At 37.3% G+C, this 26,341-nt stretch overlaps 2 protein-coding genes across 4 annotated transcripts in view; one reads left to right on the plus strand and one right to left on the minus strand.

The window, feature by feature from the left end:
• Positions 1-10: 10 nt before the first annotated feature.
• LOC129456782 (protein LBH-like) lies at positions 11-9,757 on the minus strand. The gene is made up of 4 exons (XM_055226553.1): positions 9,716-9,757; positions 5,408-5,483; positions 3,694-3,917; positions 11-1,969 (listed from the first exon to the last, which is right to left on the minus strand). Exons 1-4 carry the CDS (start codon positions 9,739-9,741, stop codon positions 1,852-1,854), a joined length of 444 nt encoding a protein of 147 aa, XP_055082528.1. The 5' UTR covers positions 9,742-9,757; the 3' UTR covers positions 11-1,851.
• A 5,488-nt stretch (positions 9,758-15,245) lies between these two features.
• LOC117381936 (myotonin-protein kinase) overlaps positions 15,246-26,341 on the plus strand; it is a 31,597-nt gene continuing 20,501 nt past the window's right edge. For 2 of the 3 annotated variants that reach the window (XM_033978992.2, XM_055226763.1), the window contains exons 1-2: positions 15,246-15,465; positions 15,912-16,514. In XM_033978992.2, the coding sequence (XP_033834883.1) occupies positions 16,355-16,514 (160 nt within the window). In that variant the 5' untranslated portion in view covers positions 15,246-15,465; positions 15,912-16,354. The remainder of the gene's footprint in view (positions 15,466-15,911; positions 16,515-26,341) is intronic. The other variant, XM_055226762.1, reaches the window with a different exon arrangement.

Genomic DNA, 26,341 nt, shown 5'->3' on the forward strand with positions numbered 1-26,341 from the left:
GAGCATTAGTACTGTTATTTCTTTATTAATAATTTGAATAAAAATAACAATAAGACGAAGACAGATAATATATTACAATTTACAAATTCACACAAAAAAATGCAAATCATGTATGGTTAAATGGTTATGTTCTAATTATTACATTTCCTTAAAGGCAGAGGTGGGTAGAGTAGCCTAAACTTGTACTCAAGTTGGGACATAATATCTGAATTTATCTGAAGTTAATGAAGTGGAACAATAAAACATTAAATGCTCAAAAACTGGTATTTTCAAAGGATTGAAACAAAAATGAGAAAAAATACTTTATATCTGAAAGAGCCGAGCCAGAAACACAAATGTGCAAATCATTTCATATTGTCGACATAAAGCTTTTGTCACTTACATCCAGTTGGAACCAAAACTTTAACTCAAGTAACAGTACTGTTACTTCAATAAAAAAATATTACATAAGTAGGAGTAAAAGTACTCTGAAAAGTAAAGTCACTCAAGTAAATGTAGTAAGTAAATGTAACTGAGTACTACCCACCTCTGCTTAAAGGTGCAAAAAGGTTTTCTGTCAGGGCCTTGGGTCATTCTTCCTGGACTTGTTATGTCTTTGTGTGGAATGTTTAACATCATATCATTAAACTCATCTATTTCCATTGAGACAAGCAATAGAATAAATGCATGATATGACAGTTTAAAACCATGTTGTGGAACATTAGAGCAATAACATCTCCATGGAAATGAGCAAGTGGCAGACCCTCACCATAAAATGCACATATTGTTGCTTTAATCAAATAACATTTTGGAGTCTTAATCACAGAAATGTCACTGATGCCAACCTGCAACATCACATTGAGCAGTTGTTTGTCATATTGCAGGTTTTACAAGATTAGCCTTTATTATGTCTTAAAAAAAACTCACTTTGGACAAGAAAAGTGCATGAAAACATTGGGCAATCCAAAAGGAAGTGTCTAAACCAGTTAAAACATACAACAGTTTTTTTTACACCGATTGTAACTGCTGTGGTTGTGTAAAGTGCAGAGGAAGTACGAAGCAGAACTAACTAACGGGGTTAGGACAGTCTCTCAACATGCGCCATGACTCTAAAGGTCCTGCATTGTGCGTTATATAGGACTTTTTAATTAGTTTTGACACTGTAACCTTCCATAATATAGCTGTATAATAATAATAATAATAAAAATAATAATAAATCTGTCAACTGCTGGTATTCGCATGATATCACAACACTGAATAGGCCAATCATATTTAATACAGAGTTCAACATTTGTGCATTTACCATTTGGATATTTTATGGCAAAGTATGATGTAATAACATTCTAGAGTCTGAAAACGACAGATAAAATACCTTCAGGCCTTAATAGATATGAAATAGGTGTATGAAAGATGCCAGCAGAGGGTGCTATAACTAATCTGGCAACATGGACTTAAAAAACTAATGCAAAGCAGTGAGGAGAAAGACAGATAGACATACAAAATATGCAGAATTACTGAAACCATCACTATGTATGAGGAAATAGCATCAAAATATGGTTAAAAGATTAAAACTGTGTCGTGTATGGGCTTTTGTACTACCTTTAATGCTTCAAATACTAACTACTGAAGGAGATTGTCTAAACAGCAGTATTGTCATGCCAGGGTTTGAGGGTGTGAGCGCCCCCTGTATTGTAGTACAGGCAGTGGAGGAGGTTAGCATAATTAGCAGTGTAAATGCTAATGCTCCATTGACAGTGTCAGTGGCCACAGCAGCGACAGGAGAACATCACTACAGACATGTGAACCCAAACTCCCGAGTAACAAAGAAGCTCCGTGCGGCAAAGGGTTAACTGATGCCGTTGCTATGGTGACTCAGCTCCGCAGACAGGGTGGGGCCGACTCTGGGGGTGTGGGGGAGGCCGGAGGAGTGAGCCTGGACAGGGACATCTGACTCTGGGACGGCCCAATGGACGACTTCCTGGAGCCGGAGCTGCAATGAGAAAGTCAGGAATGTTGGACACATGTTCCACACAGTGCTGAGGTGGCACTGGCTCAGAGGAAACGTCCCCACCCTAACCTGTGAGACTTACTGTAAGGTCATGTGTACTGGATTAATCCCCGTGGAGAAACATCCTCTGCATGTGACCCATCCTTCAAAGGTATAAGCTAGGCCTGCACCTTCAGCCATAGACTGATGAAGTAAATATAGACAATAAACGATAATATTGAAAGCAAACCATAAAACAGAATTATCCCCAAAAAGGTAGTCTACAATTCACACTTTTATTAAAAAAAAATCCAATAAATAAATAGCAGAATGCAAAGCTTAAGTTTAGTTTGTCATTTTAGTTTATTCAATTAAACTTTCTATGGCTCAAGTCTTATCATATTGGCAAATGAATAACCAAAAATGTTCCACTGGTACAAAGAAAAAGTCACCACGATAAATATTGACCTAAAAAAATGATTGTTCCATCTGCTATATATTAAACAATAAGTCAATATATCGTTTATCGTGTCAGGCTTAGTACGAGCTTCAGCTTGGCTTGGTAAGGAATACCTCATTCATGAGGAAAACCAGAGTGCCAGAAGGAAACAAACCCACGCTACGCAGAAGTCTAGCCACTCAGCACCATGTCACCTATGTTTATTTGTTTGTGCGTGCAACTGGTGGAGTTGGTGTAGCCAAAGTGTTTAAAGTGCCTGTATTATGCACAACTTACTCCCTTGAACTTTTAGCCATGTTAGAATGCTGTTATCTCATTAAAAACCTAAAGCTGTTTTTTGTTCCATTCACACGTTTGCGTAATTTCTAAAGCTCAAAATGCTCTGTACCACCTTGTGATGTCATGATGTGGTAGTTTTAAAGTTAATTCCTATGTGCCACAATGAAATGATTTACTCTACAATACATAAAAATAACCATAAATTGCCTTTAAAAAGTGATTGTTTTACCTTTTGTTCTGTTGTGAGACTGCTATTGAGCTGTCGAAACCCACAGGTATGAAAACAAACTAAACCTTGGTATAAAAAAATAATCTATTAAAATAAATTATCAGAAGACCAGAAGACCTCATTGGACTTGTTCTGTTGAGATTGAGACAATATCGTCTGGTGTACTGAGGAGTAAAGATGGCTAAAACAATAGATGTGGCTTAAAAGTTTGACAATTCCAGATTATCCAAATAATTCATATTATTCAAATGAAGGTGTACAGAGTAGGAATAGAGTGTTTTCAGTTTGAGAGAAGAACACAGCCTAAATATGGAGGATTTGTGTTTTAAATAGAAGACAACTCCTGGTATATTGGTCTATTTTTAATGAGGACACAACAGGGCGTAATATAGGCCCCTTTAAAGCTGTCCAGTTTGGTCAGTGGTCTCACATCCTGTGGTAAGATCACTATAGCGTCCTGTGAGATAGAGGGAGGACATGTCGTTTGTCGGAGGAGTGGCAGATGTACAATGCACAGGAAGTGACTAAGGGATTATTGTGCAGGAAATACATATGTAAATACACATATACTTACAACATAATCTGACCAAGGATGTGTTGTCATTGGTTACATAATATATGGACATATGGACCTATGTCTTTGTGTGTGATAGCCTTATTAGAATTGCCTGTGCTGGTAGCTCATGACTGTGTGTACCCCTGTATTATAGCTGTATTATTATTGTGTTTAAAGCTATATTATTGTATGACTGTTCCTACCCCTGGTCCATGTCCTCTGTGTCCCCCTCCACAGTGCCCTGGGACACCTGGCTGTCTTCTTCCTCCCCCTCTGTGCTGCTGGTGCGTGGGGGCCAGCGCAGCTCCCCGCTCTCCGCCTCGCTCTGCTCTGTGGGTTCCACGACGATTGAGGGTAGACGCTCCCTACGATACAGGAAGTCCTCCGGGTATGTGTCTGAGTCCGAGTCATTGGTCTCCGGAAAAATCTGGGAAAGATGTTTGAAAGTGCCTTAAAATTTACTCTGAAGCAATGTTGTTTTGAATGTATACTCATATACATATACATACATATATATACATATATACACACACACACACACACACACAGGATGAAACATCTAAGATCCATAAGTGCATCAAGGACAAGGCCCCAACTGATGATGTGCTCAGTGAATGTCTCAGACAGTGGAGCACAGGGGAAGAGGTGCTGGAGGAACCATCATGGGAGGACAAGCCCCTGCATAGAATGTACCACCGGAACATAACTGAAGTGGCTGATATCAAGAAATCCTACCAATGGCTTGAGAGAGCTGGTCTGATGGACAACATAGAGTCACTCATCCTGGCTGCACAGGAGCAGGCCTTGAGCAACAGAGCGATAGAGGCCCAGATCTACCACACCAGACAAGACCCAAGGTGTAGGCTGTCAAAGAGGCCCCTGAGACAATCCAGGATAACTGCAGGGTGTAAGATGCTGGCAGGGAAAGCACACATGGAGCGGCACAACTAAGAGGTGGGCATATGTGAAGAGTACGAACTGGAGACCCCAAGGTCAAGGTGGGAAACACCTCTAAACTATATAAAATGTAAAATAAAAAAAACGACTAATCTCAACTGGACTATTGTCAGAGTTTATGGGCAAATGCTAAAAAGAAAGATCTTGATAAACTCCAACTAATGCAGAACAAAGCTCCCCACGCAGCATTAAACTGTTCTTTTAGAGTATAAACACAATGCTCTCAAATCTGGGCTGGCTAAAAAGTTCAAGACCTAGCCATAGCCTCTTTATTTTCTCAACTTGGAAAATATAATACCAAAAAAAAAACAACAACACAATTTTAATCCAGTCTTTTTAAAAAGAATTTACATTCTCATTGGTGTGCTACAAGATAGACCTCTGAAGGGCATTTTTTAATTCTTTTTTTAAATTTTTAACTTTCTCGAATATACTTTTATTACAGAGCACCTGATTTTTACCGTCTTAAAACATGAAAAACTTTTTGCAGTGGTCTTAAGTTATTCCTCACTTACCTTATGCACTCTGAGCATTCTAATTATAAGCACTTTTTAGAACTTTCAAAAAATTTTGCTGTCAGACTTGTCAATGTTCATATTAACCCGCTCCACATGACACCGATTTTTTTATTTCACTATTGTGTCCTCCTTAGCAACAGGTTTGACTGACAACGTTTCTAATCGCCCGCCCCCAACCGAACCAGTGGTGAGGGGCGTTATTATAACAGCCTCGCTCTGGATTGGTTCTTTGGTTGCTATGATATTCATGGTTGGATTTCCAAATATGGAACTTGGCTCCAAATTTGCTACTATAACTGGGAGCCTCGATGAGCTTCATTTGACTGGAACCGAACACTATGGGTGATGTCACACTCCCTTAGTCCACTTCTTAATACAGTCTATGTTCAGAGATGATTATATGGTTGTCTGTATGATTGAAGTTGACAGAATGACCACACACCTGATAGGCTCTGCTCCCTCTCCTCTGCCCACCTGCTTCCTCCAGCGGCGGCTCCACCTGCCCCATAAGGGTCATACTGAAAAACACATAGAAACACATGTAAACAAAGTTATACTAAATAAAGGTTAAATAAAACAACCAGACAGCGGTGAGCAGAAACAACTTCCTTTTGTAGTGTCCATTATAATTACTTTAAAGAATATTTAAAGATGTTCTATGAAACTTTTTTGTTACAAAGTCCGCTACCTGTTTATCTGGAATGTTCCCCATCCGTCATTAAACTTCTCTATTTCCATGGAGAAAAGCAAATGATTGTGCTAGGCCAAGTCACACCTTGCCTCTCCACAGATCAGATGAGTGAAGAGGCAAGCCGCTTCACTGTATAAACACTATTTTTCAAGGTGTTTTAGAGCGATCATTCCAAACCTGTCTGTTAAGACCCAGATTTTGGTCCATAAAGATTCTCAGGCCGTCCCCAGAGGTTCTTAAAAAAGAGGTCTGAAGTAGGTTGGGAGGTATGGCATGTTATTTACTTATGTATTTCAAAAATGATTACTCAATAACATCTTTGTTAGGAAATTATATATTTTTCTTATAACTGTATCTTCTCAGGTAAGAGAAGGGGAAGATGTGAATGTTGCCTGCGTATCCACTGGTCCAAAAGAAGTTGCTGGGAGAAAAAGATTCAGAGTCATTGTTTCAGAGCAATACAATCTGATAAGTCAAAAGCCATATTGTGAAACACTCGACATCTCCATGGAGACCATCAGGTGGCAGACCCTACACCAGAAAAATTGTCTGTCTTGTCTTGCCTGCTAACATCTGGACATCTGCAAGGCTTCCTTTGCCCTAGTTACTTTGATAAACTGAAATACTGTGAGTACTAATTAGAACAGGGCAGAAACTTGCCAAGAAATAATGGCCACCAAAGAATCTCTATGATGGTTTATTTCTGTACATCCGGATTACTTTAAGTGTAAATTGGTGTTGGATGGAGCAGCAGCCTTGGCAGCGTCGACTCCATCAGTCTATCCCAGGGCAGCTGTGGCTACAGTATTGTTACCACCTTGAATATGGAGGGAATGTCTAATTCATTTTACAGTGCTTTGGGTGTCTTGAAAAAAAGCTATATATAAATCCAATGTATGAATTTTATCCAGTAAACACTATGGTTTTGACAATGGTTTTGTGGGAAGTAATCAAGTTCTACTTTTCTTCCGTGTATGTAATCAGTATTTTTGCATTTCAGTTTGTTCAAATAACTTGCAGACTTGGAAGACTTGTAGTTGTCCAGTTGATTAAAAATAAACTCTGGGTCTTAAAAATGCTTTTGTCACATGTTATTAAAAGATTCAGTTCACCATGTTACTTTTGATAATGCTATATTCCCGAAAAACAACTATTAAAATGTTTTATAAGTTTCATTATAAGTTTCATTTCTGACACTCTGAGTCTCTCCCTTTGCTCCTTGCACTAAGTCACTCCCCCTTCAGAGTGCCATTACAATGCAATCAGTGTGCATCCCCCTAATAAAACCACTGCACATCGCATCGGGTTTGTGAAGTTTTTGTATCCTGCCTTTGTATACTGATGAAAAAAGGCCGTACAGGAGCAAGGGTGATGTAGACTTGTGGGCTGAGCCTTGTACAAGAGGCATGTGCTCGTACTGCTAACTGTAAGGAGGGTTTGAATAGTGCCCGGGAGTGATCAGGAGCAACATTTAATAAAGGAACAACATTTTAACGTAGAAATCTCTAAAAAGTCAATTTTGCATAATACCCCCTCTTTAAATCTTTGAACATGTGTACACGGACTGAACACTTGAATGTTTACCTGTGTGTGCTAATATGCTAATCTGCAGGTAAGCATGTAACGATTTAAGGAGCTGCAGAGGAGCAAGTGAGCGCGTGCAGAGGACTTACATGAGACAAGGAGAGGGCAGAGGAAAACAGGCCAAACCGATTAGACCAATGCTGTGCCAAAGAGTTCAGCCCTTCATTAAAGACTCACTAATGACAAACTTTAAGCTACAAAGTGCTCCCTCTCCTCTCAGTAACTTTTTTTAATTGAAAGCTATAAATAAGATGTGTGCAGCAGTTTCATGATGTGCTTAAAAATCCTATTTCAATATGTCAGGGATTAATGTGGACGTTTACATTCATCACTTAAAGGGGACATATTACGTAAAATAGACTTTTACAAGCTTTTCACAATGTTTTAAGTGTTCCCTTACCATAAGTCTACTATGGGCATATAAACACAGCCAATGGAGAGTAAAATGTAGACTTTTAAAGAGGGGGTATTACACTTCTATATTTAGATCACCATGTTCCCTTTTGCTGTTTTGAAAATTCTACATTTGCAGAAAACAACCCATTACCATTTAAATAAATAGTTTAATCTCCCTAATGACTTTTCACAGCTCTCCAGACAGAGTTTTGCCATCACAGTAATGCAAAACAATGAGCATGCTAACAGAGCACTTCCTGATTATCAGACAGTACACTTTATACTTACCTCTAGACAGTACACAGCCGATTTATTTTGACCTCAAGAACTGCTTATACAGTATATCTGTGTGTGTGTGTGTGTGTGTGTGTGTGTGTGTGTGTGTGTGTGTGTGTGTGTGTGTGTGTGTGTGTGTACTGCAGCAAGAAAAAAAAGCTCAAATACTTGGAAAAAAAAAAAAAAAAAAAAAGCCCGCCTTGTGTACCAACTAGGCAGGCTGGTACACAATAAGGTTGTTCTAAGGAAGCGAAGTGTAATCTCATTTACAATTCCAGGTTGGATAAAATTACTCTCAGGATTTGGAAAGCTCTTGAACAATCCAGTTTAGCCCTTATTCACTATAATATGCTTCATATATTATTTATTTTAAAGCATTTGCCACAATTAATGTTTGAAAAAATGAATGTAAATTAATTACCACATTTTTGGTATATTCTCATCAGTGGTAGGTACAGAATGCATGACTGTGGCTTGATGAACTGAGAGAAACTACATGTAAAATTTGATTTTGAAGCTCATAAACTTGATTATCCAGTTTGGGTTGCCAGTTTCAACACTAAAATCCAGTTAGTTTAAACCTAAAAGGACTCTCTCTGATTTGAATCCTCATTATCTAAACCCCAGCACGTGCAGCCAATCATGAATCAGTGCTAGTGCAGCTTCTGCAGCTCAGTGAGTGAATTCTGGAGGTTCTGAGCTTTACATGAAACTTGTATGTTTCCTCTATCTGCAGGTTAAAGCACTGGTAACTCATTTGTGATTGTAATGGGTTATTTTATAAATGTAAGAGTGCAGAATAGTTCTTTTTAAATGATAATAGTAGCCTAAGCCATTTTAACTTAACAAAATAGATTAGATATTTTATTTAAAAAAACAAAAAAAACAACAACTGTTTTGTTTGCTCAAAGTGATATCAGATGTGTTCCCTTTCCTGAGTTTAAAGAAAGTATCTTTCTTCTTCACCTGCACGATTCCATGTGAATAGTAAATTAAACCATACTTTGGGACATTCTCTAAAGAAGTAGATTAGGAGTAGTTTTATGCCATAGTGTGGAATATTATAGCCAAAAGAAAAACATTTCCATGGAAACAAGGAGTGCTTTCTCCCAGCTACGTAGGAAACAGGTCCGTGGAGATGCAAGCCCGCGCACAGAAAGGACGCATGTTTATGTAAGTTTTTTCCAACACAAGAAAAACAACCAAGATGAAGAACATGTTGAGGTTTTTTTGGCTAAAAAGTGACATACTGTGGCTTAAATTACATTTGAATTTATAGAAATAGTGTAAAATAATATCCTACTAGACCTACATTAAAGAGGCAACTGAAAACTCTTGTGTAGTAGTAAATTAAAAACTAAAAGATTGTGTTTCTGAAAATGCTACAGTTTTTCCAATAATTTAGTCAGCGTATTATTATATGGAATATATTCGTAATATGAACGGTAAATGTAAATAGGTGACCACAGCAGTGTATTGGAAAATCTGTTTGAAAAAAATGTGAATATGACAAAAAATACTCACTTTATGCAAAATTACAAAGATGTAATACAACAGAAGAGTAAGTAAAAAATATAGACGCATTTTACCAAATCCCAAAGGACTAACACATGAGTTATATTGAAGTAGCAATCCTCTCCAAGTTGAGGTAAAAAAGTTTACAAATTAACTTGCTAAATCACATTCGGTTAAACTCTGCCCTAATCCTTAACTACACAATATCATACATTCCAAAACTCACAAAAAATACATAAAATAAATAAATCATTGCAAATAAAATTAACAAAACAACAAAATATTTACCTGTGCGATGCCGGAATACAGCTCATCTCCACACTGAATATCCACTTGTTAAATCCAACTGTCTCGTCTCTGACAATGCAACTTCTGCTATTGCCAGGCTCCTCCCCCCTCGCCCCCCCTCCCTTTCATTTTCCCACAGTAACGCACGCACACACACGGTCACGCACACACACGGTCACGCACACACATACACACAAATGTCAGTCCGATTTCCTAGCTCTGAGCTGGACGGGCTTAGCGTCACATTGAATTAACCATCCCGGGCCCTGACGTAACATGTGAGAGACAGAGGAGGGTTAGACAGAGAGAGAGAGACGTACTGCATTAAACAAACAAACAAAAACAAAACATTTTCTTGACTTTTTGTTCAATTCAGAAAGTTAATGATTTAGGGTTGACTGTGTTATGAGATTATTTAAATTTCTGAATTAAATATTGGCTTTAAAGGGGGCACTATGGAACCTTTTTGTTGATGGAGGGCCCGCCACCTGCTTGATTGGACTGTTCCTCAGTATCATCTGACCTATAATTTGGTTTAGTAGACAGATTAGTCTAAGCCCAGCCTTCTATGCAAAGCAATAACATCTCCACGGAGACAAGCACTACCAGAAAAGTGCACATAAATGTTTAATATTTTTCCACCTAAATATTTAAGGTTAATGCAATTTATTTAGACACAGCATTTTTTCTCAATAAATTATACTACAGTTTATTTTTTCTCTTTCCTTTTTGCAGTGTAGCTGAGGTTAAAAGGCGAGGTTGCTTCACACCTTGCCAATTGCATATTTTCATCACATTTGGGCAGATTACTTCAGCGCGTACAGGTTTCCCCTTTAAATAGTGCTGCACTGTTTTCTATTGGACATTGGCTTTGCCCATGCCACGGTAGATTACGAAACAGCAGCTGCAGCTCCAAAGCCGATTGGACGGCCGAGGGACTCTAATCAACAAGATTTGACAGTAATAATCTGAACCAGATTATTTTGTGTTTGGCTGGGTTGTAGCTGCAATACAACTGTTTTTTTTTTAAGTGGAACCAAACACTAAATCCACTTTTCTACTAAACTGTGTATACAGTATTCCAAATCTCAGCGGGACTATCCTGGTTAAATAAAGGCCCATACTAATAATAATATGATGTTTTAATTGGATACTCTACTATTCCTAGTTATTTTTGGCAACTTTAGTGCAAAGTAGGTAAATTTGCCACTTTCTGGTCAAATTTAAGTTTGTGCTGCTTTCAGTGGCCGCTCCGATTTCAAGTAACTGAAGGGGTCCCACTTTAAAATAAATACGTATGTGGGTGTTCTTAGTGTGACCAAAAGGATATATATATATATATATCCTGGCCCGGCGCTTGAGTCAAATTTTAGATATTGTGTTGTGTCCCATCTTTGCCCACCCATGCCCTAAACCCTGCCTTGATCCTCACATACTGTTGTCAACATCTAGCGTGGACAATGGAATAAAACAAACTTTTTTCTAATATGGTACTAGTCTGGTAAAGTGTCACTAAGCACCTAACCTTAAAAACATTTCAAATAGAGCTGCTAAAATAAATTTAAAAAAAAAAATTCAATAACTGAAAAAAGAAGCAAGATAGATCAGTTTAAAAGTGACATGTTATGCAAAATCCACCAGCTTTTTACTATTGTTGTAAATGTTTTACCCACTCAAAGTTACTCATTCATACATGTTTGTGCAATCTTCATTCTCCTGCAAGCAATGCCACTTCTCAGAAAATTCCAATTTTCACCAACCCCCCATAGACGCCTTGTGTTTTGTCATTCCAGCTCCAATTTGTGCTCTTTTACATGATCTGTATCCATAGGTGGCACTACAGCAGAACGTCACTTTGTCGTTATGTCATTTATGGTGACGTACTGTGAAGCTGGAAACCAGTGTGTTGTTTTATTTTGTTAAATCAGCTGACTTGTTTCTTTCATTAGGGCATTGTCAGAAGTGGGTAAAGTATCCAGGTATTGTACTCAAGTAAAAGTACTATTACTTCAAAATAATAGCACTCAAGTAAAAGTACAAAGTAATCCGAGAAATTACTCAAGTAAGAGTAGAAAAGAATTTGCAAAAACTATTGCTCATGTAAGAGTAACTTCAAGAGGAACTGTCAGGACATAACATCTGATTTAAAATGCAGTTGGAAGAACAAAACATATGTTTTTTTGGTTGTTTTTTTTTTTTCAAACGCTAGTCGCAAAAATTGGAAAAAAAAACAACCTTATTTCTGACGGAACGGTGCATGAAACGTTAAATCTTCAAAGTATTTATTGTCAACATAAAGCACTTTTTGTCACTTGTAAACTTACTCACCAAAAGTCACCAAAACTCAAGTAAGAGTTCTGTTAAATCAATAAAATTATCACTGAACTAGGAGTAAAAAGTATGCTGCTAGGAAAGTACTCTGAAAACTACAATTTCTTTTAAATGAATCAGTACAAGTAACTGAGTAAATGTAACAGAGTAATGCCCCCTCTGGTTGTCTTTGGTCAATATTGTATTTACAGTGTCAATATATATAATAGTAATGCGATGTCATAAATTACAGAAGACAAAAGCATAAGGTGTCTTCAGTAACACGGAAACGCAGGTGGAGGACAAGAAAGGCTCAAAACGCTTCTATTTAGCTGCATTTAGTGCATAAGAGAGAAAGAGGTTGTATATATCTACCTCTCAGACTATTTTATTTTTAAGCATATCTTTTTAAACTTTATGCATGCCCTTATTTGTATTTATTCGGTGTTTTATGTTGCATTTTATCACCGAAGAAAGTTCCTAGTTTGTGAGTTGTGTTCACTGATGATGGCAATAAAAGTCTTCTGACCTGAGCCTGAAAGGTTTTTTTTCTCCACTCTACGCTTTAGATGTTAATTTTATGATGATTTTTTAATGTTTTGATTTGTTTGTATTGTGATTTTAATGTCCTTCTTATTCTGTAAAGCACTTTGAATTACTTTGGGTACAAATTGTGCTGTACAAATAAACGTGCCTTGCCTAATTTTGGTCACAAACACTCTTTCTGATGTTACAAATGCTTTGAACAAAAGATGGAGGTCAAGTCATTGTGGAATACTACACGGCTAGATTTTGGCCTGAAGTATGTATGTTTGAAGTGCAGTGTGCATAGTGTGACGTGGACCTTGCATAAGTGGTCAGGAGCAGTCAAGTGTGGAACAGATGTGCTCTATACAAAGTCTGATGGATAATTAGGTCATACCACATTTGGCACTTTTCGGGTAACAGGAAAAACGGTTTAGGAAGCAACGGCCTGCAGAGTCAAATGATATCACATGTTCTGGGTGGTGTAGATGCCATGTGATCATAAAACAAGAGCAGTACTAGAAAGAAGAGAGTAACATTAACAGTACTACAGCTGATTTTTACTGCCTTAACATGTGAATAAAATAACTAGTTCATTTTAAATGGATTGCAGTGGTCCAGTTATTCCTCACTTACTATGTATTCTGAGCATCTTAATTTTTCACCGTGAAGGTTTTTTTTAAAGAAAGATAGCAACAACTAGTATGTTAACTGCGCATTTCCTAACTATCGGACAATGAAATGCTTTAAAATTAAGGTAAGGTACACTTTATTGATCCCTTGTGATGGAAATTCTCTGCATTTGACCCATCCTTCAACTAGTGTCTGTTGTAGAATAAACTGAAGTAGCCTGAGAGTTTTAAGAGACATGAGGCTAACGCAGTTCATTTACCATCAGTGCAGGACCCAAAACCAGGAGACATGAATCCTTAAGACATTGTGATAGTGTTGTCCATTTCAGTCTAGTACAGTCTAATGTGGCTGTTTACGTTGTAGGGAGTATTATACCTCTGCTGACGTAAGCGAACATAACAAGCACTAAACTGGCAGCGAGGGCCCTTGGTATAGCAGAGAAATGCAATTACTTTAACACTGGGACAACTTGTCAGGAGCAGTGTGGTACTACAGCTTGGGATTTTTACCTGTTGCTCATGTTTTGGGTTGGAGAGTGCCTGGAGATAAACCACCCAGACACAGAGAGAAACATGTCAATTCAGCACAAAACGGCCCCGACGACCCGGGAATCAAACCCAGAACCTTCTTGCTGTGAGTGGAGAGTTCTTGCGTGGCTAACTAGATTTGTTCTGCCAGATAAACCATGGTGTTGACAGAACTTTTTTAACTTGTGAAATGAACCTTTCTGTGTATGTGCCCAGTGCCTATTTACCACACATGAGCCGTGTACACTGAGGCAGCCTTCATAAACAGGATTTATTTTGGCAACCTGCATTTCCTGCACACTCCCGCCCTGAGCACAGTGGACCACACAAAATGCACATATCCAGTGTTACAGCTTGTATCATGTATTATGTTATGTTAAGCTGCAGTATTATGGAAAGACAGTTTACAAAAAATTTAAATCTAAAATACATACAAGTTTTTTTCTTGATAATATAGTAAAAGCCAAAAGTAAAATCTGTTAACTGGAAAAAAGATGTAGGAGTAAATAATACATAATATTATTCTTGATAATATGTAAATGAAACAATGTTTTTGTAACATTTGTAACTCAAGGTCACTACTTTATACTGTTTGATACTCAGTGGCTTCTGATAACTTCATTTTTATGGGTTATGAGGTTATTAGTAAATAATTCAAATCAGCTGTAATTTTGGGATTCTATTTTAATAATACCTGGGAAATTGTAAAACTGAGTGGTATTGATACAAGGCAAATGGCAAATGTGTATCTGTAAGAGTGCTGCTACAGTAGATGTTGACAGTCATGAAACTAAAATTCAATTTTCATACTAAAACATAGACTCGATGCTCAATACCGATTCCAATACCGCGATGATATTTAGACAATAGAATGTCATTTTAAACATTAAATCATAGTACTTTCATTTCTATTACCATGTGGCCTTATATCTGTGTACTAAAGTATGTGTCTTATACTTGTTCTGATACAGCTCAAGATCATTCTAAAAATATTCAGGAAAGTTCATCTCTGTGACTTTTTTAGTTTTGATACTTGCTAAAACTAGTATTGAAACTAGATACTCATTTAAGCATTGATAAGTGTCTGATTTACAATACAACCCAAAGTAGAAATAGAATTAATTTACGGTAGTTAACAACACTATTCCTAAGCTCTGTTATTTTGAGGTAAGTGATTTAGCAGTATGCCATTGTTAACTTACAACTTTGCAAATATTTATGCCTGAGATTTTGCAGCATGAAACATATAAGAGTCAGTTTTGTGGAGACACAAGTCCATTCACAGTATGCAAAATTTGTCCAGAGCAATAAACCCAACCAAAGTGAAAAACAGTTATATTTGTCTAAAATGTTACATACTGTGGTTTTAAATAATAAATTCAAAAGTTACAAAGGGAGTACAAACAGTTACAGACCAGTGGTGTATCAAATCTGCTTTATTTATAACAACACCAGTTCACATGAAAAAAAAAAAAAGAAAAAAAAACTTTGGGGAGGAGTGAAAGAGAAGAGGCAGAAACAGCAGTAGACACACACCAGCTGACCCTGCAGGCGTACAGACAGAGGAACCAGCCAACTGAACTGAACACACGAATGGACTAGCAGCGAGGAGACACCACCGGCGGAAAACATGACACGGGGAAGAGCAGGTTGACAAAACAAGAGATTTGGTCCCCTTGGAAGTACTTTCAGCTGTACAGGTCATTGGTTCCTGTTCTGAAGAGGAAGAGAAGTTATTTAAACAGTTAGCAACAGGTACAGAGACTTTGTGGCATTTGTAAAACAGAATTATTTTGACTGTTTGTTAATAGTTCAATTGGTCCGTCACTGTAAATACTATATTGACTTTGAATAACTGACTCACTATAGCTACACACTAAATACATAATTACATTGTGCTGTGTATTTATTGCAGTTACATTTTTCTTAAACTATTTTGTACATTTAGTATATTTTTTGGGGATAATCTTAAGTCAGAGTTTACTCATTTGACAGGGAGTTGAATTAGTTTCAATATTATATTTTATTGTCGATATTTCCTTTAAAATTTGTTTTCGTGACAGGCCTAGGAATTAAAAGTTTGGAGAAGAGTTGTGAGAAGAGTGAAGACAGAAGGACTTGTTGGTATAAGTGTTTTGGTGGAATTAGCAAGAGAAAGAAAGGAAAGGTAAGAAGAGTAAAAGAGGATGTGTCTGTTGAAGGAGTGAGGGAAGTCGGGATGTACAGCTTGCCAGGGGTGGGGTCCGAAAAGAGGCAGAGAGAGAGATCTGGGATGGTGTTGACAAAAACGTGGATGGTGTAAACTATTTTTGATGTTTTGAATCGTACTTTAAAATTTTTTTTTGAGTAGTTCAGAAGTTACAGAAAGCCAGTGAGACAAACAAAATTGGAGACAATGGACACCCTTGCCGCATGCTATTACAGAAGACTTGACCGAAGAATAACTAGCATAAACGTTTTGGTGGAATTAGCAAGAGGAAGAAAGTGATCACATAGGAAGAGTAAAACAGGATGTGTCTGTTGAAGTAGTGAGGGAAGTCGGGACATACAGCTTGTCAGGGGTGGGGTTCGAAAACAGGCAAAGAGAGAGAAAGAGCTGGGATGGTGCTGATGAAGAAGGTGAACGCTTTAAAGGCATTAAAGGATGTCTAAGGGCCAAGGACAGCTGGAGTCGGTGGAAGGGGCCCAGAACACGGGGCCGGTGGGACTGCAGACGCTGCTGGATCTGCTCGTGGGGGTCTACCAAGAGTTCTGCACGTCGCCGTTCGCCAGGGAGAAGTACGTGTGCAGGTTTCTGCAATGGGGTGAGTGTCATTGGATTTAGCTAAATGTTGCATAGTAACACATGTTCACAACTTTAAAATCATGATGTTTTATAAGTTGCATTCATGTTATAGGAATTGATAATGTCATAATTTAAAATGGAGGGCAAGGGACGATATAACTCTATGGGAGATGCACTGTTTTTGATAGAAATATCCAAACTTATGGTCCACAAATGTAGAACCTTGTCATTATTGTTGAGACTTGCCATATTAATCCTATGGCTTGAAGTCCTTTCAGCTGACAACAAGCACATTTTTGGGACCACTTTCTATAAATATTTTCACTTTTGTTCATTTGGGCTGACAGAGAACATGTTGAACTTTGAGCCAGCTTTTACTTCATGTGGACAGGCCCAGTAATTACTGAGATATTCACCATAAACCAGGTCAACACATCTACAATCTGATCAAGAGCAAATACTACCATAGAATTCTGAGCTATCCTCCTGCTTAGTTTAAACTACAGGTCAGAATTATATAGTAGTACCTTTTAATTGTTATTTTGTTTCTGTTTTGACCTGTTTTATCCTTCATATCTCTATACTGGGCCTGTCCACATGAAACAAAACCTGGCACAAAGTTTAAAATCTTCTCTACAAAAGATATACACTTATTTCAAACATGTTCTCCCACCTCTTTCTGTAAATTTTTTGTCCTTCTTCAGACCTATACCGGTTGCATATACTTAATGTTTGAATAGTGCTTTAAAATAACAAATTACATATACTTAAATGGACATGTACAAATACTCAAACAAAAAGTTAGGTCATGAGTAACTACGTATGAAATAATTATGAGTAACTTTATCCAGCACAGGGCAATTCATTGCAAGTTAAGTGCTAATTACGGTATTAGTTAAGTAGTTACTAAGCTTAAATCATTCATTATAAACTATTTGCTCAATGTGATTTTGTGTTAAGGCTGTTATAAAGTGTTACTCAGTCCTCCTTCTAATCATTCTGTCAACTCATTGTTCCTGATATGCAGCAGTGTTTTTGATAACACAGGTTACTAAGCAACCTCGGTGTTTTAGACTTGACGCTTTACTTGATTTGATATTCATTAACCCGACCGTCATGTGCCCAGTTAAAGATGACCCTATAAAGTGGAACGTTAACTTTATATGATCAATACAGTTACAGTTCATTAAAGGGCCCACTACACACTATTTTCTGCTCTATGTTATAATGTTGTTTCCTCATCACAAATATACCTGGAGTTTTGTCTTCTCTTTACACATGTTTAACACACACATCCTGGATATTTAAGATGAGTTCTTCTCTCAAACAGACAACATTCTGTTACACCTTGTGATGTCATATGGTAATACAAGAAGTACTCCACTGTTTTTAAACTCCTTACACCTTCACTAGGATCATTTGCATACTTTCAGCCTTTGAATTGCCTCTACTAATAGCTGTTCATTTTAAAACTACCATGTTATGTCATCACAAGGTGGAACAGAGCCTTTTGAGTTTTGGAAATGTAGACAAGCTAATAATCCAGAATTACTCAAACATGTCTGAATGAAATAAAACACAACAAGAGTCACTTTGTGCAATATAGGACCTTTAAGTTCATAGCGTATAGCCTAGCAAGTTAGAAAAGTTACATATTGCACCTTTAAATACAGTAGTGACTTCGTTCAAACCATGTCTCATATGACATTCATCATTCAGGTCAACCACATGAGCCATTTTTGACCTATGACGCTAATGTGTGCTGTGGAAGTGTTAAACGCATTGGGGTGATGTACAACAGCTGCAGTGAGAAACAGCATCAACCTAAATGCAGTGACAGTGGTTAGCCCTCTCACCTCACAGTCGCAGTTTCAACTCCCAGTCTGTAATTTTCAACAGAAATCATGTCAACATAATTTCAAATAGCAACAGTTTTTTTAGCAATGTTATGATAAAGGACAACAGTGGTGAACATTAAGTTGACTGCATAGCTCAGTATGGGTTGGTGGTTTGATCACACTCTCACGACTACATACTGCTGTTGTGTAACACTTCAACAATATGGCTTACTATAGTTTGCAGTAGGGAGGGCATCTGGCCTACATTTCCACTGTAGTAAATTACAAACTCTAGAAATTTGGAATAAGATTGGAAGCCAGTATATAATGTATTACCGTTATATGATGCACTTTTAACTCGTATTTAGAGTATAATTGGTGAGGTCCACAATCTGCTCGTCTCCATGGAGATGTTATTGCTTTGCCTGGATGCTCCACTCTATGGCATTAAAAGTATATATCTTGCATATTTCATTGCAAAAAAGTCCCAAGAAAACATGCATTCAAGACAAGCCCCTCTCCACAGATCTGGCTTGTAACATAGCCTAGTCTCCTCAGCTGCTTGTCTTCAGAGAGGCTGATATGTTTAATGCCAAACGGTGGAACATCCAGGTAAAGCAATAACTTCTCTATGGAGACAAGCAGACATCAGAAAAGTCACATAATGCACCTTTAAGTAAGCACTAATCACATCTATTAACTAACTGAATATAATTTAGTATTGCGCATGAACTGAACAGAGCAAGTGCATATCTTTATTTTGAATCAGCGTAGTTATAAATATTCGCAGTGCACTTTTGGAATGCTTCTATTTTGGGCCAGTCAAGCGTTCCATTCCTTACTGCATATGCATGTTTAAATGAGCTCTGACGCGGGCTGTGTTTGTATTAAAGATGAGGCTGGAGGTATTAACGGAGCACAGTGAGGTTAAAACAATGTGTCATAGGCCAAACATGTCCATTTGAGTGTCTTACATTAGAGCGCTGTTTCCCAACCAGGAGAACAGGGACCCCTGGGAGTATGTGAGCACTTACAAGGGGGATGTTTTTCATTGTGTTTTTGAGCTATAAAAACATCTATCATTGGATAAAGACTCGCTGTAAAACATTCAGCCAAAGCAATAACATCTCTATTGTGACAGAATGCATGTTTTTCAATGCATTTTCCTAACAGTGGCACAGTGGCTGAGTGGAAGAAGGTCCCGAGTTTGATCCCCCAATTTCCCAGGCTTTTCTGTGTGGAGGTTGCATGTTCTGCCTGTGTCTGGGGGGGTGGGGCTGGGGAGGTTCCTCTGTGTACTCCTGATCACCTCATCAACCCAAAATATGCACAATAGGGACAATCCACCAGATAGTCCCAACCAAAACTAGCTCAAGATCTGGAGGTGGGTCCTTGGACCTTAAAAAGAAAAACACCTGAATATAGATTGACAAGTTTAACGCTATGCTATGGAACAACAACCTTTAAAGGAGACATAATTAGAGTAATTTGTGCATGTTTGTAATTTTGCTCTATTCAATTGGCTCGATCTACCCCCCTTTTCATGCCACCGGTACGCGCCCACTACTCTGTACTTACTTTCTTAAATGGTGATACACATAAAATTCACCAGCGTCGCATAACCATTTCACCACAAATTTTAGAAATCCGTTGCTTGCTAGTGTGATGTGCAGCTAGCCATGCAGTGCTTTGCTGGAATGACTTTTAAGACAATGTATTGCAAAAGGGAAGGCAGTAATCAGATCCTAGTACCTCAATGGAAATCAATTCAGAAATCAGCTGACTTATTTCTCTTAAGTCATTTTAGATGAATATTGCGATTTAAAATGTCCAAAATACAACATAATGACCCACGATTGTCATGGATTATAACTATAAAGCAGACAAAAGCATAATATGTCTTCTTGAGCTCATCCAGAATACTTCAAATTGCATTAACAAACATGACAAAAAGAGTAACCGCAAATGTTTTTATGGTCATATATCTTGCTCACAGTTGACTGTAAGCTTTACAGATACGGGCCATTGGTCTTAGCAGTAAGATGCAGTAGGGGTACATTTACAGCCACAGGACAGGTGACAGTGGTGGGATTACTGGGCTTTTTAACACTGCTTTAAATGGATTTCTATGCTGTCAGTGTGAAATAGCATTCAGACTGATCACCAGCAAGGTCCCTGTGTTCTGTGACCCCAATGACTCTGAACAGCAGCAAGGACATGTAAGCTAACACTGCACTGCTGACCGCACAGGGCGAGCCACCACCATGAGTGTCAGTGCAATGTTTACACTCTACATTGTGCATTGTCAGCACTTACTCACTATAAGTCTGGTTTTAAACAACCTCAGTGTAATTCTAGTATGGGGAATTATCTCTACAAATGTCATATCTGCTGCCCATGTCCAAACCAACAAGTAAAACTTTAAATAAAACAAAACAATGTAAAATGCTACCGTGAAGACTCCGCCTAAATCACTACTCTCCCCAGTCTTGCAGTATATACTATACTTGTCAGGCTGAGTAAGAACATTTTTTGACCATTATTTTTCTCATACAACAACTAAAACTAGACTGACATTGATAGTTACACATCAGAAATAATAAACAAAATAAAACTAAGAGGGCGCAAGAGAGCCATTTTTTTTTTTTTTTAGATAGCCTAGCATTTTGATTTGCATGTCATTCATTTATTTATTTGGGTCTTGTTTTGTTGATAATACTTAATCACACATGGGTTTAGTGTCTTTTGGCCAAAATTCAAGTGTTTTTGATGAAAATTGTAGTAGAAAAAAAGTAGATGGTATGTGCTTTTGTCAACTTGGGTTTTGAACCAATATGGCCAACTTTCTATGTTGATTTTTCTTGGTCTTCACTCAAAATTAGAGCTCATCAAATTCTGGTCTCTGGCATGTCCATTCTTGTTTACAACTTTAGATTTTTTAGATTTTTGGGGGCTGGACGCAGTTTTACCTAGTCCCTTACCAGTACAATTCTCATCCCTTGGCTTGGGCTCAATTATATTACGTGCGTTTTAATGAAATGAGTAGTCTAACCTGTCAAACTGACTAATCCTAAACATTGCTGAGTAGCTAGTTTTAGCTCGTATGCTGTCTTCGTGTGGCCTAAATATACCGTCTGCATTTGTTCTGGTGTGCACAGATTCTGGCTCTGCTCCATGACACCTGCCCCTGCTGTTGCATCGCACTGGGATGAGATATGACTTGAATAAATAGAGTGCATTGGACTAATTATTACATGCTGACTTTGACTTACAAGAATGTTATTTTAAGAGCAAGGTGACCCATTATAGTGCACTTTTGGGAGCAATCAAAAAGTTCAAGAACATTTTTGGGAATGTATATACTGTTAAATTAACAATACAAATGTAAATATACTGTTTAAATGGCATCTATGTGTTTTTTTTTTTTACCCTTACCCAGTACAGATATATTGCATAAGCAGCTCTTGAGGTCAAAAGAAGTCTGCAGTTAATTGTAAAGCATTTTTAGTCTGATAATCAGGACAATTAGCATGCTAGTGTTTGTTGTTAGCTTTACCATCATGGGAAAACAGTCTGTGAAAAGATCTTAGACTCTTAAACTAATCAAGGTGAATACTTACGATGCTACTTGGATGCTAGTTGTTATTGCCCTTACCATCACAGCAAAAACTCATCATACACTCATGGTAGTGAATAATTAGGATGCTCAGAATGATTAAGATAAGTGAGGAATAATTTCGGACCACTCCAAACCGTTTAAAGTGAACCAGTTCTGTTTTTCATATTTTTAAGACAGTAAAAATCAGGTCTTTCAACAACCAAAATAGTTAATTTATTACTGTTACAACACAGATTTATTGTTTGTGTTTTTAATATTTCCTTAAGAGCAGACAGGAAATCAAAATTGTCTAAAATAAAGTGATGATATATGAAGTTCACATAGTTCAATTATGATTAAAGCCTAAAATAAACAGGCAAATCATATCACTGAATTGCATTAAAGGTACAGTATGTATCTTTCTGAAGGTGTCATCTGCATGAATCCATAGAAATAGAAAGTTAAAACCATATTTTGGAACATTCTTCATGGACATAGATACATTTTATGCCATACTGAAAAACGATCACAGCTGAAGGAACATTTCCATGGAAACAAGCAGAAAGAAGCCCTCCTCCAGGTTAAATAAGTCAGGTTTGTGGAAATGCAAGCCCGCTCATAGTAAGGATGCATGTTTTTCTACATTTTTCAGGGCAATAAACACAACCCATATTTAAAAAAAGTTTTTATTTTAGTACATACTGTGGCTTTAAATTCTTTAATACCCTCTCCAAAAACCTGTCACCAAGTTTTTTTTGGACTACTGCTTAGCACAATGATAATGACTGAACCGTTGAAGGGGGATTTGCAAGGTTTTTTTTTTTTTTTTCTTGCATTAGAGACCCTTTCAGACAGAATTTGGGAGAAGTGTCTTGCTAAAGGACACAACAATAGTGTGTGCCAAGGCATTTTTTTGGATTCACAAACATAGCTCCACTGGTTCCCCATTTTAGTTGTTTTTTATGTATATGTGAAAATAAAATGCGGTACATGCGACACTTACACATTTTACATTACAAATATTACAATCTGACATGCCAAATCTCTCTATGTAATTTCACCGAACATTGATTGATGAGTTGTACCGAAAGGATTACACCGCACCGGAGAGAGCAATGACTCGAATTGGGTTCCATATTAACCTCTGTAAACCCGAAGTCAGTCCAATCAGTCTTCATAGTATTCTATTGTTCCCATGTAGGGCCGTTTTCAGCCTTTAGTGGGCCCTAGGTAAGATACTGTTGGGGGGCCACTATGACAAATTACAATGCAGATTCTAATGACCCAAAACATGCCAGTATGACCCTGTACAATGCTCAACCCACAAGCCTACGTCAGCCATCCTCCCACATGACAATTTTCCATAGATATAGAAAAGCAGGATGCAAAACAATACACTACAACTTCACAAACCTGATGTGATGAGCATTAGTTTAATTAGTGAAATGCATAGTGATTGTGTTGTGATAACGCTCTGAAGGGGGACTGACATAGCACAGACAGCAAAGGGAGCGGGGACTCAGAGCAGTAAAAACAAAAGTGAAACTTATTAAACATTTTAGTACATTGTTTTTGGCATATAGCATTTTCAAAACAAAAGGTAAGATGGCGATCTAAATATGTGTTAGCAATTAAGGACAAGGTTTAATTACAATGTCCTACACAAATCTCATTCAGTTGATTTTTCTGAACTTAAAGAACCTGTTTCTTCTTATATATTTGAGCAAAATTTGTCTTGCACCAGTACAGATTTATTGACTAAGCACCTCTTTACAAAGCATTTTATTGCCAGATAATCAGGAAGTGCACCCCTTCCAAACTCCACTCTGGTCTCTAACAGTTGTGAAAAGTACTTATAAACATAAATAAATAAATATCCTACCTCAGATACCCCTATATTTTGTGTGTGGTACCCATCTTTGTACACAGTCTGTATATAGCTGTGTTTGTGTTCTGTACAGCTGCATGGCCTGTTGACTCCCTACATGGGCGTCCTATCAGGGCAGGGCATCGGAGCCAGAGTCAACACACAGAGGAACCAGCCCTGCCAGCCCCACTGTTTTCACTGTAGGCTCACTGCACCATTAGGCTGCCACAAACACAGCCTGTCCCTCCTGCTTCACTTCAGATACGCAGCAAGATATGTGAATAGAATATTGGTCTAACTCTAGATCCCTGCAGACCGTGAAAAATGAACTAAAGTTATTCCTCACTTACATATTCATTCCGAGGATCCTAATCATTCACCGCAACAAGTTTGTAAGCATTGTTCGCAACTTTCAAAGATTGCTGTCACGGTAATTCTGACAACAACTGACATGTTAAGCACACACTTCCTGATTCTTGGACAATATAATGCTTTATAGTTACATCCAGACAGCAGAACATATTTTTGACCTTAAGAACTGCCTATACAATATATCTGTACTGGGGAAAGACAAATTTTACTCAATTACATGGAAAAAAATCAAGTATAGAGTCAGCAGCATGCACATGTCATAAGATGTTATTGTAAGACAGTGTTGTTATTCATCTTCAGCCTTCCAACAAAATCAAGTTTCATTAAAAAAGTAATTAAAATAAAATATTCAAACATGTAAGGATGACATCTAAAATCTTTTCGGGCATGTTTTTGATGAGGAAGCAACGTTACAGCATGGAAACCTCAAAGAAACCTCAAACAAATAGATTTTTGCCTCCTCTTTAAGTAATACACAGTCACATTGTCAGCTTTGTAATTCTAAATGAAATATATCCTGCAACACAGATTTACCCAATAAATACAAGTGAATTGTCATTCTGTTTTATATTTTTGTTTTTTTTTACAGATAGAAAAATTGCCCTCTGCATTTGACCCATTTTTTAAACCAGTGCCTCACCATATTGCAGTGCCTAGGGATGCATCTTCAAATCTTGAGCCACATTTGGTCATGAATACTTTGTACGAGGCTGTGCATTTGTGTATAAAATTGTATAAAAATAAGTAATAATAAAAAATACATATAAAAAGTGTTTGAGAGTTTCACTTGTAGGCTGCAAGATAATTGCAATAGAAACGAAATTTAAATGGTCACAATTAGCAATTGCAAAGACTGTAATTAGACTATTTTCCATGTTTCCCCATCAAAAACATACCTGGACTTGTGTTTTGTTTCATTCGCATGTTTTGTGTAAATCTTTTGCAGACAACAAAATATCCCATTTATTGTCAAAAAACCCCGGATAACTCTGTAGTGTTTGTTATTATGTTGTTTTTTTCCCCAAAATGCATGCGATTCTTGGATTAGTTCAGCATTTCCTATTTCTTGTCCTGTCTTTAATAATATTTCTGCATGAGTTTAATATGTGCACTTTGAATAGAACCAAATACTTAAACAAAAATTGCAAACCTAATCGCAATTATTTGTCAGAAAAATCCCAATTTGATATTATGCCAAAATGGCCCAGCTTCATCATGTGGATACAGCAGTAATGTCGCTTACTAAAACAGAACAGCAACGATATGTTTCCTGCAGAATAAGATCCCATGTTGACTTTAACCAAAATATGTGCCATGTCTGCCAAATAAATGTTATGTACAAATCTCTATGGAAATTTGATATCCCAAAAATGAACTGTTTTGAAAGTAAAATATGTCACTGAGCTTTCAAGTTATTTTGTGAGACACTTCATCATCTTCATAACTACCAAGTTGACATCTTTATAGTGGCTTTTTTTAAATTTTTGATTATTATTTTTTTAAGAACTGTGGGATCATTCAGTTTAGTTCTGTTATGTGTAGATAGAACCAGTGGCCAAATGTATTATTTATTTAATTATTTATTTATTTGACAGAGTATATCAAAAACATCTCTAACAAGTTCATTGTAACTAATATACAGTATGCCCGATTATAGCAAAGAAGCAAATTTCCATTTGTTGTCCCTAGGCAGGTAACTGCTTTTGCTGTTGAAATTTGTTCAAGTTGTTAATCTTGGTTAAAGGGCCTGTTATAGTTTGAACCACTAGCTCCGCCCACTTAGTCCTTTCTGTTGCTGTGATATTGCACCATGACACAGAAACAACTACGTGTGATAGTGTCAGGCAGTTGTTTTACATAGCTTTCCAACATTTGCCCTTGAACATGCACTATGACAATGAGTCAAGTGTCTGGGATAGTGGTGGGACTTTTGGCTCTTACAGGATTGGAATGTTTTGGATCCTTTCATAAAAAAATAATAACAATGACTGGCTCTTTTTATATTTTTTTTTGAGAAAAACAAATATGAGAACTCAACTTTACAACAAACTAATACAAGCGAAACGACTAACGCTCAAATGTGTTTAAAATGGTTGAAACTGAAAGTGGGACTGTTATACCCTGTGAAATTATGCAGAATCTACATCAAATATTTAATTACAATAATAATA

The sequence above is a fragment of the Periophthalmus magnuspinnatus genome, chromosome 14, assembly GCF_009829125.3.
Source record: "Periophthalmus magnuspinnatus isolate fPerMag1 chromosome 14, fPerMag1.2.pri, whole genome shotgun sequence".
In the NCBI taxonomy this organism is placed as follows: Eukaryota; Metazoa; Chordata; class Actinopteri; order Gobiiformes; family Gobiidae; genus Periophthalmus; species Periophthalmus magnuspinnatus.

Excerpts from the sequence above, each read along its gene's own strand:
- LOC129456782 (XM_055226553.1), bottom strand. The coding sequence starts at position 9,741 with ATGAGCTGTATTCCGGCATCGCACAG. Across the intron at positions 3,918-5,407 it reads GAGGGAGCAGAGCCTATCAG|ATTTTTCCGGAGACCAATGA; the intron begins GTGTGTGGTCAT and ends CATCTTTCCCAG. Across the intron at positions 1,970-3,693 it reads ACAGAGGACATGGACCAGGG|CTCCGGCTCCAGGAAGTCGT; the intron begins GTAGGAACAGTC and ends TTCTCATTGCAG.